General features: G+C 42.2%; 1 protein-coding gene across 2 annotated transcripts; it reads right to left on the minus strand.

Annotated features, from left to right (window-relative positions):
• Positions 1-528: 528 nt before the first annotated feature.
• On the minus strand, positions 529-16268 carry XTBD1 (XRN2 binding domain containing 1). Of its 2 annotated transcripts, XM_024752456.1 has the most exons (4): positions 14140-16268; positions 12732-12831; positions 7786-7871; positions 529-6478 (listed from the first exon to the last, which is right to left on the minus strand). In XM_024752456.1, the coding sequence occupies exons 1-4, from the start codon at positions 14376-14378 to the stop codon at positions 6454-6456; spliced, it is 450 nt and encodes a 149-aa protein (XP_024608224.1). In that variant the 5' UTR covers positions 14379-16268; the 3' UTR covers positions 529-6453. The 2 variants fall into 2 exon arrangements, with proteins under 2 accessions (XP_024608224.1, XP_024608223.1); XM_024752455.1 differs by lacking the exon at positions 529-6478 and having other exon boundaries at positions 7822-8200; positions 14140-15061.
• Positions 16269-21615: the final 5347 nt, after the last annotated feature.

Here is a 21615-nt window from a genome sequence, read left to right on the forward strand (position 1 = left end):
TTACTATTGAAAGACTGATTCCTCTACTGGAAGACTGTAGGATGGCAATATCTATAGGTTCTATTTATTAAGCAAATTTTAGAAAGGATAAGTGCTGATGTTTCCCTTTAAAAGTTAATACTTGGGAAATTTGGGGGTAAGTATGATCTTAGGGAACTTTTGATACAATTGAGAGTTAACTCACTGGAATTATGCTCCCACACCCCCCAAAAAAGATGCTTTATTTAAAGGTACTTTTTGGTCATATCAAATGTGTGATACTTCTATATTCAGCTCTAAAACAGTTTCTTTAGACATGTACTCCAGTGACTGTCTCTTAGATTAAATATACAGTAGCTATGATAGTCTCCCCTCTTATTTCATTAAATGTTATTTGGATACTACTTCAAAATCTATTTTTATCTTTAACCTGTTTTCCCTATTTAAAACTGAAATATTTCAAGTATTGATAGATAATTATAAGGAAGTTACATCTTACTTCGCAGGGAGTTAATGAGCTCTAATTCCTAAATTCAACACATGCATAAAACTCATATCTAGCCCCCATTCCTATTGGAGAAAATTCTTAGGAATGTTCCATCTCTCAATTACTCTTCACAATTTTTTTCTTCAACCTTGGAACAGATTCCTATTTCTTTGGTTGAATACCAGATGCACTTCAATTTACAAAGTCATGTCATGCAAAGAATGTTTACTCTAAAATTTACTACATAAATTTTATAAATGTATGGTACGGCAAGAGGCCAGAACTAATTTATTTTGGTACAAATTTGGATTTATGTTAAAGATTAAGTGCATTTGTGATGTGCAATTCCTCTGTAACAGTACTTCTAACATAACTCTGTGCAAGGCACTATTCTAAGCACTTTAACATGATCACATTTCAAACTCAGAGTAATCTTATGAGGTGGGTACCACCATATTACAGATGAGGAAACTAGGTACAGATCAAGTAACTTTCTCAAGGTCAACCAGCCAGTATCTGATAGAGCTGGGATTTGAACCCAAGCATTCTGGTCTTTTAGCCAATAACTATACTATCCCTTAAGAGATGTTAAGGGATTGAGTTTAGTTTTAAAATTCTACTGAACTTAAATATTCATCCCACTTTGTGAAAATATCATGTTGATTGAGTTTTATATAGACTTGTATCTATCCAGTGAAGAGGTTTTCACCATTTTCCACTTTTTTTTTGTAATGTAAACAAAGTCTGGATATAGGAACACTCTGATCTCTGATAGAAAGCACTCTTGACTTATACACCAATTTTTTTCCCCTTCCTAGAAGTATCCTTGAGTCTGTACAGACACACACACACACCGCAAAATTTAAAAGTTCCATGAATATGAGTGACTTCTGAAACTGATCTAAAAATTCTTCCTCATGTAGTGGAAGGTAATGGAGAGGAAAGCTATTGAAGGTGGCTTATTTAGTAAGTCTGTTGTGTGCCCAGTAAACGAGGTACCTGTCTTAATTTATTCATTTAGTACTCTTGATTGATTGATTGATTGATTGCGGTACACGGGCCTCTCACTGTTGTGGCCTCTCCCGTTGCGGAGCGCAGGCTCAGCGGCCATGGCTCATGGGCCCAGCCACTCCGTGGCATGTGGGATCTTCCCGGACCAGGGCACGAACCCGTGTCCTCTGCATCGATCGGCAGGCAGACTCTCAACCACTGCGCCACCAGGGAAGCCCCATTTAGTACTCTTTTAAAAGACAGAAGCCTGGGGCTCAAAAACAATTTAGAGTTATGTCTAAGGTAACCAATTCTCCCAGGTTTTAAGAGAGATCAAGTTTTTAGGTCTTGGTGTTATTACAATTCCTTTCTAGTGCATTCAGCAATGCAGAGTCCCCAAGGAATCTGGTATGTGGGGATTATGTATATAAACAGAAAAGTCCATAGGTGGAAAGCTATTAAAGGTAAATGAAATTGTCCATAGGACAGGGGCCTTGTGCAAAGATGGTACTTCAGTTCCCATCTAGTTGGGGAAAAACTAAACTGTTGTCTGATATGGGGAAATTCTAGTTATCTTGTTCTAACATATGATATAGAGCACAAAGATATATTAGAAACACACACACAGATGTGTGTGCTGTTTTTTCAGTAATTTCTCCCCACCATCACTACAGGTTTTTAAAACAACTTTGTCAATAATAACCTGAGGTTTTTTAAGTTTTCTGTTCATTGCATGGACTAGGGCTTTCTTTTAGATGGGCCCAAAAGATGAACAAGGTGCACCCTATACAAAACTCTCTTAGTTCAGCAACATTAGTTCCTTGCTGGTTGAAATCAAGAGCCCTGGAAGGAAAAGCTCCAAGTTTCCCCTTTGGCATATGGAGGACTCAGACTTGGGCTAGAAGCCTGCATGGACTGTCAGGAACTCTGCCGTTGACTTAGTGCTAAAGCTTGGCCACAAGATGCTTTGTTTACCATTGACTTCTGGAATCATATATTTGGAAAGACTAAATATAGAGTGTACTTTGCTGAGTAAAAGCAAGTAACCTTTTAGCTGGTTAGGTCTTTTTGTGGTGATGGTCTTCGTTTGGTTACAAGTGTGATGCTTCTGTAGTCCTTTGGGGGGATATTAGAGCTGACCTCAGGCGCCACCGACCTGAATCATTTAGTTGTCATTCTTCCTGGAATGCAGGAGGGCTTTTGTGGTGTCTTGAGGGCTGCCAAAGTGCAAATGTAAGCACACTTAAGGCAGACCTCTTAATGCTGCTTCCTGTCTGAAGCCCTCTTCCCTTCCCCCTTTACAAACAAGGCCTTGTGCCAAGAATACTGTAGCCCACCAGCTAAATTGGACTAGCAGCACTCTTGAACAGAAGAATGTCATATGCCGAGAGGTTTGCAGCTCTTTGGCTGGCATCTGCATAAAGTCATTCTACAAAACTTGAGTTGGGAGCTTTTATGTTTTATGTTTTTGTGTTGGTGCTAGTAGAAAGACAACAGGAACAGGAAGCTTCTTGTTCTTATAACTGTCCTGAGCAGAGAATAGAAAAGAATCCAGAGGCTAGCTCATGGCTTCAGCTTCAGCTAAAGGCCTAGAAAATCGCCTCCAAAGAAAATCTAGATTAGTGACCTTGCTGTATTGTAGTGGGCCTCAGCCATAGGACTGTACCTGCATGAACACATAAGACTGTGGTTTCAGGTGGAGACTCCCTGGAACATCCGCTGGAAAGCTGCCTTTAGAATGAAGACTGTCAATCCCAGAGGTGGGTACAAGAGATCTCTCGCAAGCCAGAAAGATCAGCGAGGGCAGTACTGAGGCCTGGCGGTAAGTTGATGATACCATCTGTTAGGGAGAAAGCTTCCTTCCTAGCTTTCGTTAGCCCTTACACGTTGGTTCTTTGGCAGGGGCTGGGTATTGTGCACGGAGCAGCTTGAGAACAGACTACAGTCACCATGGCACCCTCTCAAGACCTAAATTTGAGGGATCAGGCTGTAAGAGCAACAATATAGGTACCAAAGATTGGAGCCAAACACTGGGAACTGCTTTCCAGATAACCTCTGGCAGTATATGCACAGGCCTAGGGAGGAGGCCAACAGGACAGCAGTGGACCTCCAAGGGTCCAAGCTCTGAATCCTCTGGGGACACCTTTTAATTAGCGGCTTTGTTTTTTGTTATAAAAGTAGAACCCAGTCATAATAAATTTGGTAAGCACAAAGGTAGAAGGAAGCATGAGTCATTCTCACCACCTGAGAAGTTGAGAACAGCTGGTTTAAGGGGAAGTGAGGACTGTAGGTGTTGGTCCAAGCCCAAATGTTTCCAATAGTCTGGGGCCCAAAATTCACACCCAAAGTGATAAGGAATCCAGTCAGTTTACAGTATGAGACTCCAGGGTAAGCTTTCTGCCAGGCAGCTATGTTCATGGAGAAAGGAGCATACCCACAGCCTTTGCAAGCCCCAGACCCCTAGAGGTAGGGATTCCAAGGCTGGCCACGTGCTGACCCCTTTCCCCATCCTGCTTCTGCCCCCTGTCCCAAAGAGCCTGGCATTTAATTTGTGCTGCATTGTTCAGTGCCTGCTGCCATTTGTTCTGTTAACATAACTACTGATACCTTGGCACCTAATGGGTGCCAAGCTGCATGTTAGGTCCACCCTTTTGCAGCTTTGGGAATGGAGACTGGTCTGGTGGGGTGTTTATGGGTGGTCATTTTTATTTTATGTAAATTTTAGTTGAAACATTTCATATCTTCCCAGCGTGGCCTCAAAGGGAAAGTAGGGCAGAAATGAAGCAATTCACTAAGTGCCAGGTACTTATACAGACATTGGTTTTTCTACGGAATCCTCCAATAAGGTAGGAATCATCCACACAGTGCAGATCCCTACACCGAGGAACTCAAGAGGAAGGAATCACTACCAGTTCACAACTACTGGGGATAATTAGACATTCTTAAGAGAAAATGCCGAAGGGAAGGAAAAATGCAGCCCTAACAGCATGAGATTTTGGTGCTAGCATTCACAGCAAAGCAAGGGCTTTAATCACTAGGCCCATGCAGTTCAAAGTTGACCTTACTGTTAATTGCCCCTCCACTAAAGCAGGGGTGGACCAAGAGCTGCCTCAGTGGACTTGCCTGGTGGTCTAGTGGTTAAGAATCCACCTTGCAATGCAGGAGACGCAGGATTGATCCCTGGTCAGGGAACCAAGATCCCACGTGCTGCAGGGCAGCTAAGCCCACGCGCTGCAACTATTGAGCTTACGTGCCACAACTAAGACCCGATACAGCCAAAAATATTAAAAAAAAAAAAAAAAAAAGACCCGCCTCAGGCCCCTAACAGCTTCTTTCTCCTAGGCAAATAAGTTGAAGGGCCATATTCAAGGATACTTTTGCTTCACTGGCCTTTTTTTTTTTTTTTACTAGGCTGGGAAAGGAGGATGGGACTTGGGCTGTGACTACCTGGATTATGTTCTAAAGAGGTAACCTTGTCTGACAGCACTATCAAGGAAAAAAGCTCTGGTTCACACGCCCAGGTCTAGAACAGGTAGGAATTAGCTCCTTTCTAATAGGAGCTTAAGAGTCTCAACTTTTACTTTGTTTGATTTCCGAGGGAATCTGTTCAGGTGATGAAGTCTTTGTTACCCCAACTCCTCAGATGGTACTCTTGTCTGTGAGCAAGGCTTCAGGCCCACCTCCATCTCTGATAGGAGCACATGCAAAGGACTGTGCCTCTACTGCTGGCGGTGTGAAAAAAAACCTTCCAAACCAAAATGAGAAAGGCAGTCTACTGCCACCCCTTGCCCTGGGTGTCATAACTTAGAAGGGACAGAGTAAACTTTGGGAAAGAAATTAGCAGGCTTGCCTTTCATTTAAATAAATAGGTTCTCTGGCTATTTATTTTAATGAAAAGCAAGCCAGGCGAGGTTCTGTTTCTTAAGAGGGAGAGGGAGAGCATGCATTTATTTGTTGAAGGAAGCAATTTCCATACGACCACCAACCTGTTTAAGTTCTAAAATTCTCGCCTCTTAAGGATTATGTTTACTCTTATTCCTACAGAACTGAAAGGTATCCCTAAACTAGTCAAGAATGAGAGCCAGGACTAGATGACAAGATAACTAGATGACAGGCCTCAGACCCCAGAAGTTGACAGTCTCCTTCCAGACATAAGGGTACCCAGGCAGTGACTTTAGAGCTGGACAGCTGGGAAACACAAGTCACCTGATGGTTAGGGTATATATATCTCATGTCAGATACAACAATTTGTATTTTCACTGCCACTTACTACAGATAGCAAAGCAACAGAGGACGGGCAGTGGTAGTTAATGTGATTCCTCCCAGTGCCCACAGAATAGGTAAGCCACAGGTCCGAATGGATCCTGGAAAAGTTCAAAAGGAATCCTTTCCTTTGCAAAGGTAGAGAGTATTGATCAGGTGGGCCACAGACTCTGAGGAATGTTTCAAAAAGCAACTTTCTGGATAACATGAAAGGGCATCACTATTAACTGAGAACCCTAAACTGTACTGTTAGTATAGGTCACTCAAACACAGGTCTGAAATGCACAGGTCCATTTATATGTAAATTGTTTTCAATAAATATGTACAGGATCTGCAGTTGGTTGAATCCATGGGTTGTTCAAGGATCAACAGTACTTCTCAAAAGGTCTTGAGACATGTCTTTTAACAGCTAAGATCCTCTCCTAGTCATTACTTGCAGTAATACTTTATTTACCATGTCCCTTCCTGTGATCTCACTTGATCCTCACCCCATCTTGGGGAGGGCTGTATATATGAAGAGACCAGTAGCTTGCAGCTTATATCTGGTGTGAGCTCCAGTTTCAGATCTAAGAGAGGGCCATTTTACTTGCACAAGGAGTGCTGCAATGCAAATTTTAGATTTCTATGCCACTTTCCACTCCAGAAAAAACAAAGGATAAAATTCTAAAATACTGATTAATTTTATAGGTGAGATAGCCACAGAGGTTGTGAAGGTAAGATGACAAACAGGCAGCTTATCCTGGGAAGAGTAATGGGATCCTGAAACAGAAAAAGGATATTAAGTGAAAACTAAGGGAGTCTCAATGAAGTGTGGACATTAGTTAATAGTGTATCAATATTGGTTCATTAATTATAACAAATGTACCATACTAATGTAAGATGCTAGTAATAGGGGAAACTGTGCAGAGTATGTGGGAACTCTGAACTATCTTTGCAGACTTCCTGTAAATCTAGAATTGTTCTAAAATAAAAGCTTATTTCTAAAAAGTTTTTTAAAAAGGGCAGCTTAAACTGAGGAAATAGAGAAAACCCACTAGAAAATGGCACCAGAAAATTTGATTAACTAGAGAAGTCTTCAAAAACTATATAAAGACTTTGCAATGGATATGTTCCTGATAGGACATTTTATTTTATATCTTACAGAGAGGCCAAGGCTCACTAAGCACCGTGATTGGCCCTCTAACATCTTAATCCTTGCTATAGGTCTTTGTGGTAGGTATTTCTATGATCTTAATTTTCCAGGAAAGGCCATAGGAGAAAAGTGGCCTGTCAGAGGTCCTGAGGTCTTCACTTGGCCCATCCTAGTGGTCACTACAGATTAGAGCTAGAAGCTGCACAGAGATGTGGTATGCTGTTTGGCCTTAACCTTGAGCCATGGGTGAGAGTCATCCTACTTCTCTGCTCCCAGATACCACGCTCCCACAGTTGCTCTCCTCTTCAGCACTTCAGTGACCTGAGTTTACCAGTAGATTAAGCTAAGGCAGGTCCACTGTTGTATTCTGCCACCCTGTCCGGTACAGTGATAAGTGAATCCTGCTGTGACTGTTACCTTGTTGCCCCCCCAAATGAAGTCCCTCTCTGTATTTATGCCTGGAGATAAGTACTTAAGAGTGGGTACTAAATAAGAAAGAGGAACAGGGAGGGGGTAAGAAACATACATCAACTGAAAGGGGGAAATTAATAAAACCAGAATTTCAGAGCAAAGCAGCACTGCACTAATAAGCAAGTATTTCTTGAGGGACTTTGTACAAGGCAATTCCTCAAGCCTAGAATACTGAAGCCTCAGGCTCCCTGCAGAAAAAGAGAATATGGGCTTTATTCAGCGGCCTGGAAGGCTTTGTAGAGAACCTACAATCAACTGGCTGCCTGGAACAAGCTGTGGAATCTTGTGTCAATGAGTTTTAAAATAAGGCTTTTTTTATAGGCTGCCTCTTCCCATGAGCTGGTAGATACCTGAAGCCTATGATTTGATTTTCACTCAACTCTTTAAAAAAAGATGAAGTATGTGTGGCAATAGGGTACATGGATGGTGTAAACTTCAGGTAGAAATAAGGGATATGGTTTACCTCAGTCGGCGGGGAAAAAAAGACCATAAAGCAGAATCACACATAAAGGTACGCTGTTGAAAAATCCAAAGTGTAAAATTCACTACCTGCCATTATTACATCAACATTAAAAAAAAAATAGGCATTTTTAACATTTTGACCAACATTCAAAACCTGAAAATAAAAAAGAGGGCATGATTTATAAATACATAAATATCCATGCATACTTTTACAATGATAGCTACTAGAAGAATGAGAACTTTTAAAACGCCAATCTAGACAAGATTCCCTTTCATTCCAATTGCCTCTTTCCTACATGTTAATATCAAGAGTCTTAAGAGAGCTGCTGAGGTCAATGTCATGTTCATTCCAGCCTCCTTTCCAAGCCTGTAACTAATGATGAAAATGTGATGAATCTTCTGCCTTAGCTTTGATGCTAGGAAAAAAAGACAAAGTTAGTAACCATGTAGTCTAATGAATCAAATTCATAAATTAAAATACAGCAGTGATGCAATATTTATGTACTACCCAGATGGTAGGCAGACTCAGAAATTATTAAGATTTTACTACATACAGAAAATTCAGCAAAACACTGACCATACTATCCATTTGGAAGCCAGAGTCTAATTTTTTTGTCTTGTCACTTGTGATCTATAAATGTTCACAATTTAAAGTGATAACAGAAATACTTAAAAAATAGCTTTCTCCATGGCATGCTCTGCAGTGAAGGCTTCTAAAAACAGAATCACATAAACACTTATTGTTCTAAATTAAAATCAGTTAAATCCAGATAGTAATTTACAACATTTCACATTGAGTCAGGATATTTAGGAGATGTGAAGGTTATAGGTTTCTGGATTTCACACTGTTAGAAACTACAGAAACTGCATGTCTTCTAAAAGTGGTGAACTGAAGCAGATATATTCTTTCTGGGTACTCTCTAGCACCATTGGTAAATTTAAACTTGGCTTTAGACAACTTTTAAGCAGGGTGCAAAGAAATCATTTTGTCTGTCACCTTCTATTTGAATGGATTTCCTTAACATTTAGCAGTGCAAGTGAATCAGTCTGAGACTCTTTTTAGTAAGCAGAGTTTTCAAGGTATGACCTATTTCCTAGCTTAAGCCTGTCACCCCAGTCTTTGAGAAGTGAAGAAGCGAAATTCCTCAGCAAAAGCAAAATATAAGAGGGCTGTCTCTTTTTAGGAGAATGCAGTATCACCTAAAGAAACCATCTTTAGTCCAAAAGGAAAGAGAAACCCCTAAGCCATCTCTCAAATTTCCAATAGGATAGACCAAGGCTATAGCAGAAGAGTTGCCACTGGCTTTGGCTGCTGCAAGTATGGTCTTTGACTCAAGGTGCTGGCAGGTGATTCACTCAGCCTGGGCACCAGGCAACAGACTGGCCTGTGGGGTCAGACAGAGCTTTTCTGGCTTCTTCTATTTCTGTGGATAAAGGGAAAAGGTAGCTCCATGGAGCATTTATCTTAGGATACAAGACAAAACCTGATTTAACTAATCTGATAAGCTGAAAAAAAATTTTTTTGAATACTCACAAATAGTTGCCATCTTATTAGAATCACGTCTCTTTCCACCAATGGAGTGGCTGCTCCATTACTTTAGAGCTCGCCAAGACCGTATATAATGCACAAAAAGCCTCTTGAAAGGCAGGCACACTTGTGTTTCCAACTTCTTTCACATTTCATATTTAGTCACTTTCCATACTGCCACTTTCCCTCTTGGACAAAAATGTTCTTAGGGGGGACTTCCCTGGTGGCACAGTGGTTAAGAATCCACCTGCCAATGCAGGGGACCCAGGTTCCAGCCCTGGTCTGGGAAGATCCCACATGCCGCGGAGCAACTAAGCCCATGCGCCACAACTACTAAGCCTGCAGTCTAGAGCCCGTGTGCCACAACTACTGAAGCCTGTGCGCCTAGAGCCCGTGCTCTGCAAAACAAGCCACGGCAATTAGAAGCCCATGCACCACAATGGAGAGCAGCCTCTGCTTGCCGCAACTAGAGAAAGCCTGCGCGTGGCAACGAAGACTCAACGCGGCCAAAAATAAATAAAAATAAATTTATATTAAAAAAATGTTCTTAGGAAAAATGAAGTAATTAAGTGGACAGATTTTTTGAGCCAATAATGATAGCTTCTTAGTCAATCACTCCTCTTTCTCCTTAAGACAATGCCTTGGAAATATAAACTCTGACAGTCTTAGTAATAACATCATTCCTGAGTGAGCTGCTGCTCTTTGTTAATTATTGCTCATTAATGGGTAAAGCTGGTTGGTTAATCACAAAGTCTGCTAGTAGGTACCTAGGGAGGGCTGTTAGATAACAGACTGTTCAATATATTTGTGTCTGAATCCCCCTTTTTCAAAAAGAAATCATACACCGCAAATATCTGACAAATACCACCTGTCAGAGACCAATGCTCATTTCTTTTCTCAGATTCCACATCCCCCTTCCCCTGCCAAAAAAAAAGAGAGTTGGACAGACCACAGAGGTGTACTGGCCTTAAAACCGCAGAATAACCATAAAGTATTTTTAAAATCTTACTTTAAAGAACTTATGTCCCTAAGTTATCTTCACTATTCAGTCTCAGGATACCAATAATGCCAGGTGATTCATTTCCACTTGCTAGCTAGCTTCAAAACCCAACTAAAATAATTTTAGAGCTAAGGATCAAAGAACTATAACTGACCTTTTCAGGTGCATGGCTCAACATCAGTTTTTTTGTTTTTGTTTTTTGTTTCTGGGCTGGCAATGTTGCTTAATGTTTGCCAGCCTCTATTACATGCAAAAACCTCAGCAAGAAGACACAAAAAACTGCTGCAAAGCTCCCAGGGCGCTCTTTCCAGTGGGCTCTCAGGGCAGCCTTCAATAGAGAAGGGACAGCCTTCAACACTACACAGTTCTGTCACGGCACACAGACCAGATGACTTGTTCTCAGGACAAGCTTATCTAAAAGACTCTTACCAACTGGCAAAACTCTACACATCCTCTGTCTCACTTTTCAGGATCAACTTAGCTTCATTTTCAGTGACATCAACAGTCTAAAACTTGGTTACTAAGAAAACATAAGTCTTATTTGAAGGAAGTTCAAACATATATAATGAACAAGTGCTATAGAAATACAGGCTCCCTGTAGGCTTCTTCCAGGTAGCCAGGTGCCAAATCATTAATTAGTCTGATGGCAGAACTGGTTTCAGGAATGCCAAAGTTCATTTCTGAAGACTCTTCTCTGGAGACTGACACTGCAATTAAAGTGTCAAAAATGAACATCCCAGGACAGGGCTCCCTATATTTCTGAGGTTCAAGACCCCTTTACAATGTTTATAACAGTTTAGAAACTCTTCTCCTCAACACACATACATATACTTCTTCACACTAGCCTATGGATAATGTTAGGGACATGCATATTAATTACAAAACCTCCTTAGTCTCTTCTGGAGTCTGAAGCCCAAATATCGTGAAGTGTTCTGACCTCTAATATCCCAGTATGACTGGAAAGAGACAGAGAAGTATAACAAAATTTATGTGAAAATGGATCTTACGGAGAGCAGAATACCTCTTAAGACCAAAAGGCCGAGGAAAGAATCGGCCATGAGCAGTCAGGAAGTAAAGGCTCATCCTATTCCCTGCCTGCCCTGACGAATGGGGTGCAATCAGGTGGCCGGAAATTATCTAGACGCCCCATGCCTGGGCCCCAGGAACCTCACCGCTAGGATACTGAAGGACTTCCTAGAGGTTTTTAAAAAATATTATATAAGAGAATCCAAAAAGTCACAAACTCCCAATTCACAACGGCTCCCGGGCTACAAACAATAGCCCTGTTAACAGATTTTAAAAACAAAATAGGCCCTTGAACACAACCTGAACTTTTGATTCCAGGTTCAATTAAAAAACAATACTTTTTTAAAGAAAAATATCTGAAATCATGCAGGGTGTGCTGTTTGGGGCTGAAGTACTTTCTGGGCAGCTGAGGATTTGATTAGCTCCTGACACTCACACTAAAGGGAACCTTTTTATATGCCCAGCTTCCCAAAAAAAGACCCAACTAGGGTGAAGCAAGGGCTTACCTATGTTTCTGACAATAGAACTGTAAGAGAGGCCAGCAGTCTTTACTCTTTTGCTTTGGTCAATTTTGTAAGCATTTTCTGAGCATCTTCTCTGGATTATGCCTATACTAGGTTTTGGAATTAGAAGGACTAATATCTTAAGCACCATCTCTTCCCTCAAGAAGCTTACAATCTGCTCTTAAAAAGGTCTGGGTAAAGTGCTAAGGAAATAAACTATGGGAGATGAGGAAGCAATTAATTTTGTTGCCTGAGGAGACCAGGGCAAATGAGAAAAACCATATCTTGGGAGATTGTGAAAAGCAGTTGGGACGCCCAGCCCCATCTTCTGAGCTTCCTTCTGCCACACTCTCCATGGCCCCAGCCAAAGGACCCAGATACAAGGCTTGACAGGCAGCAGCTCACCATGTAAAAAATCCACAGCCTCAGATCAGAAGAAGCCTGGCAGAATAGGGAAAAGCTATGACGATATTACTCCATCTACATTTCCATCAGCAAGTCAGAGGGTCCAAACAGGTCTGGTGGGGTCCTCAACGATTGGGGTAAGGTTGAGTTAATGTTACCAACAAGATTTTTTAATAAGTGGGCAACTGTAGCACTCTAACCAACATTTTCTTAAAATTCAAGCAAAAAGCTCAAAACAGAATTTTCCTAAAGTAACTGAAGAGGTTGAGTTTATGTGTTACTCTACCAACAATGCATAATTTATCTACTGAGTTGTTCTCTAGTTATGAAAAGGCTTATACCAATTACAGAGAAATAAAATGAAAGGGCTTAGATTGGGGTAGTAAACAAGAGCATTCAGAAAACAATATACTCTAATACATCATCATAAAGGCAGGGGCCGTTAGCTCTATACCATTTCAAATGCACTTGGAAATCCTGTTTACCTTTTTCATTAATTCACTTCTGGTAGTAAATTGTGGCAGGTCTTCCACTTCAATCCCATCAGCCATTTCCATCACCTTGTCTAAAAGGTCTTTGTTGTAACTGCACGATAAAAAGTAGTAAGATAAAAACCGTGGAAGAATTATTGTCACTGTGGGCTAAAAAGAAATTGCAGGTAGCTGGACTATAAACTCAACTCTCAGAGGAACGATTTGATACTACCGGGGAAACTGACAGATGTTCAGTATCAAGTCAGAAAATAGTTCTTGCGCGTGTGGATACAGAAGCAGCACTAGGGATGCCAATGGAGCAGGTGTTTTAAGATTTACAAAACAAACAAGACTTACAAAAATAGAGGCAGTGTACCTCTGGCAGTATATATTCACGGATATGATATGAGGGCCAAAATTCTTATTTTTTTGAACATGTGGAGTATTGGTCTAACGAAATAACATTATTTGTTCATTTGTCCAATTTTCTGACATTTGCCTAATCTTGGATCCTGTTAACGAGAATTTACTAGAGGAACCTGGAAGTCAGAGAAAAGGGAGGGATACAGCAGGCACTGCTTCCCCATATCCAGTTCTAATAACTCCCCAAATTTGAAAACACCACCAAGCAGCTTAGGGCTGGAGGGACCATGTGACCAGACAGCCATAAGGCGCACAGAAACCAGGACTAAGCCAAGTCATCTCATTATCCTAACACAATTTCAGGAAATGCTAAATAAAAGGATGTGGGAGCCTCAAGATTTGCCACCTGCTACATGGAGCGGCAGAGGGAGCGCCATTTCAAAAAGTCCCTTGAAGGCATTTGTTATTTTGATAAAAGGAAAGGCAGAAAGGCAAAGGCTGCTTCTTGCTACAGGGTCCAGCAGACTAGGACATAAGGAGAAAAAGACAAGGGCCGCAGACTACATCCTGCCATAAATGGTAAAATCCACCAATCCTGATAGATGCTGCATGACCCTAGGTATGTCTCTTTCCCTCTCAGCTTCGTAGATGTAAACTGGAGATCTGTTTCTGTCCCTGCACGTTTGCCATGTGGAAGAAAGGAGCTAATGAACTTAAAATGCCCTCTGCAAAGGTGACAGTTTGAAGTAATAATAATAACATAAATAACAATGGCAACTCGAACGCCTAGTATTTATAGAGCTCTTGAGAGATGATAGCCTGTGCTAAGTGCTTTTCACCCTTTAAGGCTGTAGTCATCACAACTAATTTTCCAGATGAGAAAACTAAAGCTCAGAGAGATTAAGTATCTTTCCAAAGGATTGGCTACGGTGGAAACCTGCCTTAGGCCTGTCTAGTACGGTTGGAGTTTGGGGGCAGGGTCAGCCTTGGGCAGGGGTCAGCCCTGCGGGAGGACTGCGGATCGGGACAGGGTCAGCCAGCCGCCAGGGGTCCGCACCTGCAACCCAGGAAGAGGTGGTTGGCCCAGACCATGGAGAGGGACAGCAGCTGGTCCAGGCGGCCGCCGCCGTCTGGCGGGTCGCGGTAATCGGGCAGGTGGCGCAGGATGAATTCCATGCGGGCCTTCCATTGCTTCTCGCTCTCCGAGTAGGAGCGGAACTGCTCAGCGAAGTCGGTCGCCTGCCGCACACCAGAAACCAGCTCCTCCACGGCTGCAGCCGCCTCGCCACCCACCATGGCGCCCTCCGCCGCTGAGGGCCGGACCCGCCCACCGCCTTCCGTACACGCACTGCGCCACCTCCCCGCAGCTAGAGGGGCCGCAGCTGCGAGCGACTGCTCAGGAAGACTGGTCTGGAGCGCCCTCGGCGGGCGCGGCGGACTCACCCGGCCCGGCCCCTCAGACTTCTGCAGCTGCGGCGGCCCCCGGACTGGGTCTTCCCCGGGGCCTCAGGGGCAGTTCTCGGCCCACCCCGCGGGGAACCAGTAGGGAAACCGAGGCCCTCCCAAGCACAGAGTAAGGGCGGCCCTCTCCAATTCGGCAGCCGGATGCCAGCCAGGACTGTACTGTGTCCTTGGCCTGGGAATTCCCCAGACACCCGGCCCGCAAACCGATGACCCCAGTTCTGAGGACGTATAGGTGTAGCTGCTCTGGATCTACTTTTATCGATTCCCAGAGGTCTCGACACTCCACCCAGGTTGTGGCCCGCCTTCCTGGAGCCAGTAATCCATCCAACTAAATACCTGCCAGACCCTTTGCTACGTGCTGGAGATGCAGTGAGAGCAAATTCAGAGCACTGCTCTAACGAACTTTACAGTCGTGAAAATTTAATTGCTCAAGGGTAACTTTTCAAAGTTGACAACTTTTAATAAAGAAAGGCCCTGAGTGCTAGGACCATGAATAAGCAAGAGACCTGATCCAGACTTGGAGGTCAGGGAAATGATGCTGGAGAGCAGAGAGATGAACAAGAGTTAATTACATGAAAAAGAGTAGGGCACTGCAAGAGAGCCTGGCCTGGTGAGAGAACTGTAAGATCTGTATGACAGATCCTAGAGTGGGGGACAGTGGAGGAGATGAGGCTGCAAAGATCACCAAGAACAGTAGGTCATGGAAGGAGTTGTGGTCTAGACCCTAAAAGGAATGGGGAGCCACTGAAGGATTTTAACCAGGTGTATCCAAAAGATGCTGGGAGGAGCCAAAATGGATGTGTCAAGAGGAGATGAGCAGGTGAGTTGGCCTAACTCTGCCGTCTGTCCTAGGGTCAGGGATACCCATCGACAAACAGAAGAGCTTCCTCATAAGAGGTGCATTTCCCATCCCATTCAAGTACAATAACTGGGAAACCACTTGAGCCTCCATCAGCCTTGGGAAATTATTGACCTAATAGGCTTCCCCATCATCCCCCATCAAATGTGGGGCAGAGTACAGAGCTGAGCCTAGAATCCAGGATCCAGGATTCCAGTGTAGGTCCTATATTGTGAATGAGGCGAAGGGGCAGAGCCACCTATGTGTTGTCTGCTGCTTCTGCAGCTTCTGATGAGACATCAGGGCCTCCAACAGGCAGAAACCCCATATAGAATGGAAACATCAGGCAGTCTTATGAGTAGACTGTGCCTGTAGAACCAGCATCAGGCTCAGTGACATCCCATTGTGGTTAAAAATAGGGAGGCACACTACTCTCACCCTGGTGAACAGGAAGAATGTGAACAGGGCTGTGAAACCAAAGACAAACTCAGCTACTCTACATCAGCCGGGAAGAGGTGCCCAGAGCTGGGGCTCCCAAAAGTGAGTGCACATTATATCTCCTGAGGGCCTTGTTAAAATAGCAGATTCCCAGGGAGTTTCCTGGTGGTCTAATGGTTAGGAATGGGCGCTTTCACTGCTGTGGCCCAGATTCAGTCCCTGGTTGGGGAACTGAGATTCCACAAGCTGCATTATGTGGCAAAAAAAAAAAAAAAAAATGGTGGACTCCCAGGCCCATCACTGGATGTTGAGTCTAGGCTCCAGGTAATTGATTCCATCTGCAGCTGGCCAAACTTTGAAAAATGTTGATGAGGGTTCTTGGAACCAAATTCTGGGTCACCTGACTGTATGGTGGAGAGGTTGACCCAGAAATAGGAACCTGGGCTTTGTGACCAACAGCTGCAGCTACACAGCTAACTCCGCCCCCTAGGGTGTGAAAAAGCTAAGAGGTCATCCAGCAACTGGCTCATTTAGCATCATCTTTGATAATGATGAGACATGAATATGTGTACCTACATACAAACATATTCAGACATGCATGCAGGTTATAACAACTCAAAAGTACACAAATAGGTATTCTTTTTTTATAATATGATCTTGTTAACATTATACTTTCAAAACGTAAAGTAGCGTAAAATGATTAGATAATATTAACATTTTACCAGCCCCTGCGGCAAGTCCAATTACTGCCCAGTTTATTGTTTCTAACTCGTTTCTGTGATTCAGGTTTTCTTAAAGTTACTTACTTATATAGACAAGGATCAGTTTTCCTACTTCATCTTCATTTAAAAACATCATTATTGATATATAACTCACATACTATAAAATTCACCAATTTAAAATACTCAATGGTTCTAGTATATTCACAGATTTGTGCAGCCATCAACACGAATATAGAACATTTTCCTTACCCCAAAAAGAAACTCCATACCCATTAGCAATTGCTCCCCACTCCCTCAAGCCCCTGGCAACAACTAATGAACTTTTTATCTCTATGGATTTCCTATGCTGGACGTTTAACGTAATGGTTTCTTGTGACTAGCTCTTTCACTTACGGAATGTTTTCAAGATTCATCCATGTTGTAGCATGTGTCAGTACTTCATTCCTTTTTTATGGCTGAGTAACCTTCCATTGTATGAATATACTTCATTTTGTTTATCTTTTCATAAGTTGCTAGACATTTGGGTTTTTTCTACGTCTTGGCTATTATGAATAATGCTGCTGTGAACATTCATGTACAAGTTTTTACGTGGACATATATTTTCAATTTTCTTGGTATATAGTGGATTGCTAGGTCTAGGTTTAGCTTTCTGAGGAACTAACAGATTGTTTTCCACAGTGTCTGCACCATTCTACATTCCAACCAGCAATGTATGAGGGTTCCGATTTTTCTACATCCTTGTCAACTCTTATTATTTTCCCTTTTTTTGATTATAGCCATCTTAGTGGGTACAAGGCTGTATCACATTGTGGTTTTGTTTTGTATGATGTTGAGCATCTTTCATGTGTTTATTGGCCATTTGTATATCTTCTTTGTAGATATGTCTATTGAGATCCCTTGCCCCTGTTTTTTTTTAATATCTTTATTGGAGTATAATTGTTTTACAATGGTGTGTTAGTTTCCACTGTACAACAAAGTGAATCAGCTATTTGTATGATATCCCCATATCCCCTCCCTCTTTTTTTTTTTTTTTGCGGTACGCGGGGCCTCTCACTGTTGTGGCCTCTCCCGTTGCGGCGCACAGGCTCCGGCCGCGCAGGCTCCCCAGCCATGGCTCACGGGCCCAGCCGCTCTGCGGCATGTGGGACCTTCCCGGACCAGGGCACGAACCCATGTCCCCTGTATTGGCAGGCGGACTCTCAACCACTGCACCACCAGGGAAGCCCTCCCCTCCCTCTTGAGCCTCCCTCCCACCCTCCCTATCCCACCCCTCTAGGTGGCCACAAAGCATCAAGCTGATCTCCCTGTGCTATGCAGCAGCTTCCCACTAGCCATCCATTTTACATTTGGTAGTGTATATATGTCAGTGCCACTCTCTCACTTCGTCCCAGCTTCCCCTTCCCCTCTGTGTCCTCAAGTCCGTTCTCTACATCTGCGTCTTTATACCTGCCCTGCCGCTAGGTTCATCAGTACCGTTTTTTTAGATTCCATATATGTACATTAGCATACGGTATTTGTTTTTCTCTTTCTGACTTACTTCACTCTATATGACAGACTCTAGGTCCATCCACCTCATTACAAATAACTCAGTTTCGTTCCTTTTTATGGCTGAGTAATATTCCCTTGTATACATGTGCCACATCTTCTTTATCCATTCATCTGTTGATGGACACTTAGGTTGCTTCCATGTCCTGGCTATTGTAAATAGTGCTGCAATGAACATTGTGGTACATGACTCTTTTTGAATTATGGTTTTCTCAGGGTATATGCCCAGTAGTGGGATTGCTGGGTCATATGGTAGTTCTATTTTCAGTTTTTTAAGGAACTCTTCTCCATAGTGCCTGCATCAATTTACATTCCCACCAACAGTGCAGGAATGTTCCCTTGCCCTTTTTAAAAAAAAAAAAAAAAAAGACTTTATTTTTTAGAGCAGTTTTTGGTTTACAACAAAATTGAATGGAAAGTACAGAGAGTTTCCATATATCCCATCCTCCCCTGACCCCCACCACACACAGCCTCCTGCACTACCAACTGCTCTCACCAGAGACACATCTGTTACGTTGACACATCATTCTCATCGAAGTCCGCAGTTTATGTTAGAGTTCATACTTGGTGTTGTACATTCTGTGGGTTTTGACAAATGCATAATGACATGTGTCCATCATCATACTAACATTCGGAACAGTTTTACTGCCCTAAAAATCCTGTCAGTGTTTTCTGAAGAGCAAAAGTTTTTAATTTTGATGAAATCAAATCTATTATTTTTTTTATGAGCCATGCTTTTTTGTCCTATCTAAGAAATCTTTGTCCTAAGGACAAATCTTTGTCCTAAGAAATCTTTGTCTAACTCAGTGACCTAAAAATTTGTTTTCTTCTGGAAGTTTTATAGTTTTATGTTATAGGTTGGTGATTATACTTTTAGGTCTGTGATTCATTTCAAGTTAATTTTTGTATATGATGCAAGGTATGAGTTGTCAAGAGCAACAAAGAATATAAGATTTTATCCCACTTACAAGCTAATAGGTTACGCTTCCACAGTTTCAGTGGGTGCTGGCAAAATACTTAAGACTCTTAAAACAGAGACAAAGAACTTTGTGACTCAGAGCACAGCAAACATGAGTTTCATGTTTGTATTGGTTCCCCTTGTCCCGTAAGTCCCACAGAGGCTATGCCAAAGGGCCCAGGTAGATAAGGTACAAACAGGTACACACAGTGGGTTTATATGACCACTGAGGAACCTCAAGTTTAAGGAACATCAATCTTTTTTTTTTTTTTTTTTTTTGGCTACGCCGGGTCTTAGTTGTGGCATACAGGATCTTCAGTTGCGACATGTGGGATCTAGTTCCCTGACCAGGGATCGAACCCGGGCCCCCTGCATTGGGAGCATGGGGTCTTAGCCACTGGACCACCAGGGAAGTCCTAGGGAACATCAGTCTTTTATAAAGGACTGTAAGCAAACCTGCTCAACCTTTGCCCCAGAGCAATACATTATCTTTTTTATCTGGATGGTAAACAAATTTACCCTTTGCTCTGAAGGTAGACACTATCCCTAGGATGCTTCATGGACAAAACATCCTTGAAAAGACAGTCTGGAACAAAACGGCAGTTAGTGTCTAACTCTTAAGATGTGCAGATACGTGAGAAACCCATGGAAAATTATTTCCCAGCATAGGTTGAGATTTTTTTTTTCCTGCATATGGTTGTCTAACTGGTCCAGTACAATTTGTTGAAAAGATTACCTTTTTTCCATTCAATTACTTTGATACCGTTGTCAAGAATTAATTGACCATATATGTGTGAATCTATTTATGGACTCTCATTTCTGCTTCATTGATCTATGTGTCTATCTTTGTACCAATACCATAATGTCTTGATTACTGTAGCTCAAGAGTTAGCAAGCTTCTTCTGTTAAGGGTGGGCTACATATAATTCCTGTTGTATACTTTCTTTTTTGAATTGTAGAATTTTATTTATTTTTTTATACAGCAGGTTCTTATTAGTTGTCCATTTTATACATACTAGTGTGTATACTTTTCTTGTTTCTTTTTTCAGCCATTTAAAAACATAAAAAGCATTGTAGCTTATGGGCCTTACAGAAATAGGCTGCAGGCTAATTTGGCCCATGCTGTAGCTTTATAGTCTTTCTTTTTTTTTTAATATTTATTTATTTATTATTTATTTGGTTGCACCGGGTCTTAGTTGCGGCACGCGGGCTCCTTAGTTGTGGTATGTGAACTCTCATTTGCAGCATGCATGTTGAACCCGGGCACCCTGCATTGGGAGTGCAGAGTCTTATCCACTGCACCACCAGGGAAGTCCCTATACAGTCTTAAGATCAGGTCGTTTAAGGACTTCCCTTAAAGAATCCTCCTGCCAATGCAGGGGGACATGGGTTCAATCCCTGGTCTAGGAAGATCCCACATGCCACGGAGCAACTAAGGCCCATACACCACAGCTACTGAGCCTGTGCTCTAGAGCCCGCGAGCCACAACTACTGAGCCTGCATGCCACAACGACTGAAGCCTGTGCACCTAGAGCCCATGCTCCGCAACAAGAGAAGCCACCGCAATGAGAAGACTGTGCACTTCAACGAAGAATAGCCCCTGCTCACCACAACTAGAGAAAGCCCGCATGCAGCAGTGAAGACCCAACACAGCCAAAAATAAATGAATAAATAAATAAGTTTATAAAAAAAAAAAGATCAGATCATTTGAGTTCTCCAGCTGTGTTCTTACACAAAATTGTTTTGGCTATTTTAATTTATTGCTTTTCAATACAAATTTTGGCATTAGTTTCTCAATTTTTAGAAAAACAAAGCTGCTAGGATTTTAACTGGGATTGTATTGAATCTATAGAGCAACTGGGGGAGAATTAGCATCTTAACAATATTGAATCTTCCAATTCATAAACATGGTATATCTCCATGTATTTAGGTCTTATTGTTATGGTATATTTTAAAGTCCGATGAAATATTAGATTTAAAACACATTTGCCACTTTATTTGGTCTTCCTTCATTCTCTACTTCTTACTTTCCATCTGTATCATTTTTCTTCTACCTGAAAAATTTGTTAACATTTCCTTTAGTACAGGTCTGTTAGTGGCAAGCTCACTTTTTGTCAAACTTAAAATGACTTTATTTTGCCTTCTGTATTAGTTGTATGACTGCATAACAAACTACCCCAAAGCTTAGTGTCTTAAAACAGTAACCATTTATTATCTCACAGTTTCTCCTTTTTTAAAAAAAAAAAAAAATTATTTATTTAGCTGCTCCAGGTCTTAGTTGTGGCATGCAGGATCTTTAGTTGTGGCATGCAGGCTCTATAGTTGCAGCATGCACGATCTAGTTCCCTGGCCATGGATCAAACCCAGGACCCCTGCAATGGGAGTGCAGAGTCTTGCCCGCTGAACCACCAGGGAAGTCCCTCACAGTTTCTGTGAATTAGGAATTCAGGTATGACTTAGCTGGGTGGTTCTGGTTCAGGGTCTCTGCTGAGTTTTCAGTACATTTGCTGGTGAGTACTTTAGTTATGTGAAGGCTTGTTTAGGGCCACAGGAGCCACCTCCAAGATG

Source organism: Neophocaena asiaeorientalis, unplaced genomic scaffold (genome assembly GCF_003031525.2).
Source record: "Neophocaena asiaeorientalis asiaeorientalis breed wild unplaced genomic scaffold, Neophocaena_asiaeorientalis_V1.1 scaffold204, whole genome shotgun sequence".
In the NCBI taxonomy this organism is placed as follows: Eukaryota; Metazoa; Chordata; class Mammalia; order Artiodactyla; family Phocoenidae; genus Neophocaena; species Neophocaena asiaeorientalis.